The 1517-nt window shown below is 52.7% G+C and overlaps 1 protein-coding gene across 1 annotated transcript in view; it reads left to right on the top strand.

The window, feature by feature from the left end:
* Window positions 1-539: 539 nt before the first annotated feature.
* LOC104277112 (GON-4-like protein) overlaps window positions 540-1517 on the top strand; it is a gene marked incomplete at both ends in the record, with an annotated part of 6060 nt that continues 5082 nt past the window's right edge. The window contains one exon of the mRNA XM_009873660.1: window positions 540-721. Coding sequence (XP_009871962.1) covers window positions 540-721 — 182 coding nt within the window. The remainder of the gene's footprint in view (window positions 722-1517) is intronic.

Raw genomic sequence — 1517 nt, 5'->3', positions numbered from 1 at the left:
GCCAGGTTGGATGAACCTGGAGCAACCTGGTTGAGTTAAGGGCATCCCTGCTCATGTCAGGGAGATTGGATTAGATGATTTCTGAGGTCTCTTCAAACCTCAGCCACTCCAGGATTCTCTGAATGCCTTAACAGAAATGGTTGATGAATTTGAGCAGTGAGCTTTGACGGGTTAGACCTCAGCACATTAGACCAACAGATTCCCAATCTAAAGACATAAAAATCTCAGTGTAACGACCCTTACCACACTATTTCATTCCGTGTTACATGACAGCAGTTATTTATCTGTGGTGTTAACTCTATTCATGTAAGTAATAAGCTAAAAGAATAATTTGCCAGCGTTAACAGCCAGCTCTGATGCTCACACCGTATCTCTTTGCCCACTGTCATTTTTTTGCCCCGGGAAGCCATAGATGTATCCTGTTACTCAGCTGGAACTGAGAACTACAGCTGACGCAGTTTTGATCTGGAAGAGTAGTTGTCTGCCAGCGGAGGGCAGGTGTGAGAAGTTCCCTGTCCAACCCGCTTTGTGCTTCACAGGAGAAAACACAAAAGCCCCTGGGAAGAGCAGGAGCTCCCACAGAACCCGAAACAAGAGGGGACGGGTTCGTGCCAGCAAAGACACGTCGAAGCTGCTCCTCTTGTACGACGAAGACATCCTGGAGAGAGATCCCCTGCGGGAACAGAAGGACCTGGCGTTTGCACAAGCCTATCTCAGCCGGGTAAGCCAGAGCAGTGCGGGACCCAGAGACAGGAACACGGGGCAGGGATTTACTTGAGAGAGTCGGACAGAAGGCTGTGAGGATGGCTGAGGGACTGGAGCACCTGTCTGGTGAGGAAAGGCTGAGAGACCTGGGGCTCTTTAGTCTGAAGAAGAAGAGACTGAGAGCGGATCTAATGAATGTGCATAACTCTAGGAGGGCTGGGCATCAAGAAGGAAGGGACAACCTCTTTTCACTTGTGCCCTGTGACAGGACAAGGGGCAGTGGGTACAAGGTGGAGCAGAGGAGGTTCCACCTCAACGTGAGGAGAAGCTTCTTGGCTGTGCGGGTGCCGGAGCCCTGGCCCAGGCTGCCCAGAGAGGGTGTGGAGTCTCCTTGGGACCTACTCCCTTCATCATCCTCGTAGCTCTCCGGAGAGCTACGAGGATGATGAAGGGACTTGAACCAGAGAGGGTGCTCCGTCTTTGGCGTCTTTCCAACCCGCCTGGACGCGTTCCTGGGTGGCTGCCCTGGGTGACCCTGCTCTGGCAGGGGGTGGCCCTGGGTGATCTCCAGAGCTTCCTTCCAGCCCCAACATTCTGTGATTCTGTGGTTCTGGGATGCTCCGAGTCCTCCGACACAGCTCGTGGCTGAGTCACGTAACAGCCAGTTCTAACTGGGCGCATCTTTCTTCGTGGCACCCCATGCAGTGGATCTTTTAGCTTTGATAAGTCTTTACCTCAACCTATGAGGTTTTTTGTGTTTGTTTTCCTTCTTCCCTGCCCTGTGACGCCTGGGTGAGGTGGGGCTGGCTGTG

Source organism: Apaloderma vittatum, unplaced genomic scaffold, assembly GCF_000703405.1.
Source record: "Apaloderma vittatum isolate BGI_N311 unplaced genomic scaffold, ASM70340v1 scaffold38577, whole genome shotgun sequence".
Lineage (NCBI taxonomy): Eukaryota > Metazoa > Chordata > Aves > Trogoniformes > Trogonidae > Apaloderma > Apaloderma vittatum.
Note: the sequence above shows the minus strand (reverse complement) of the source record. Positions and strands in the feature narration are given on the sequence as shown.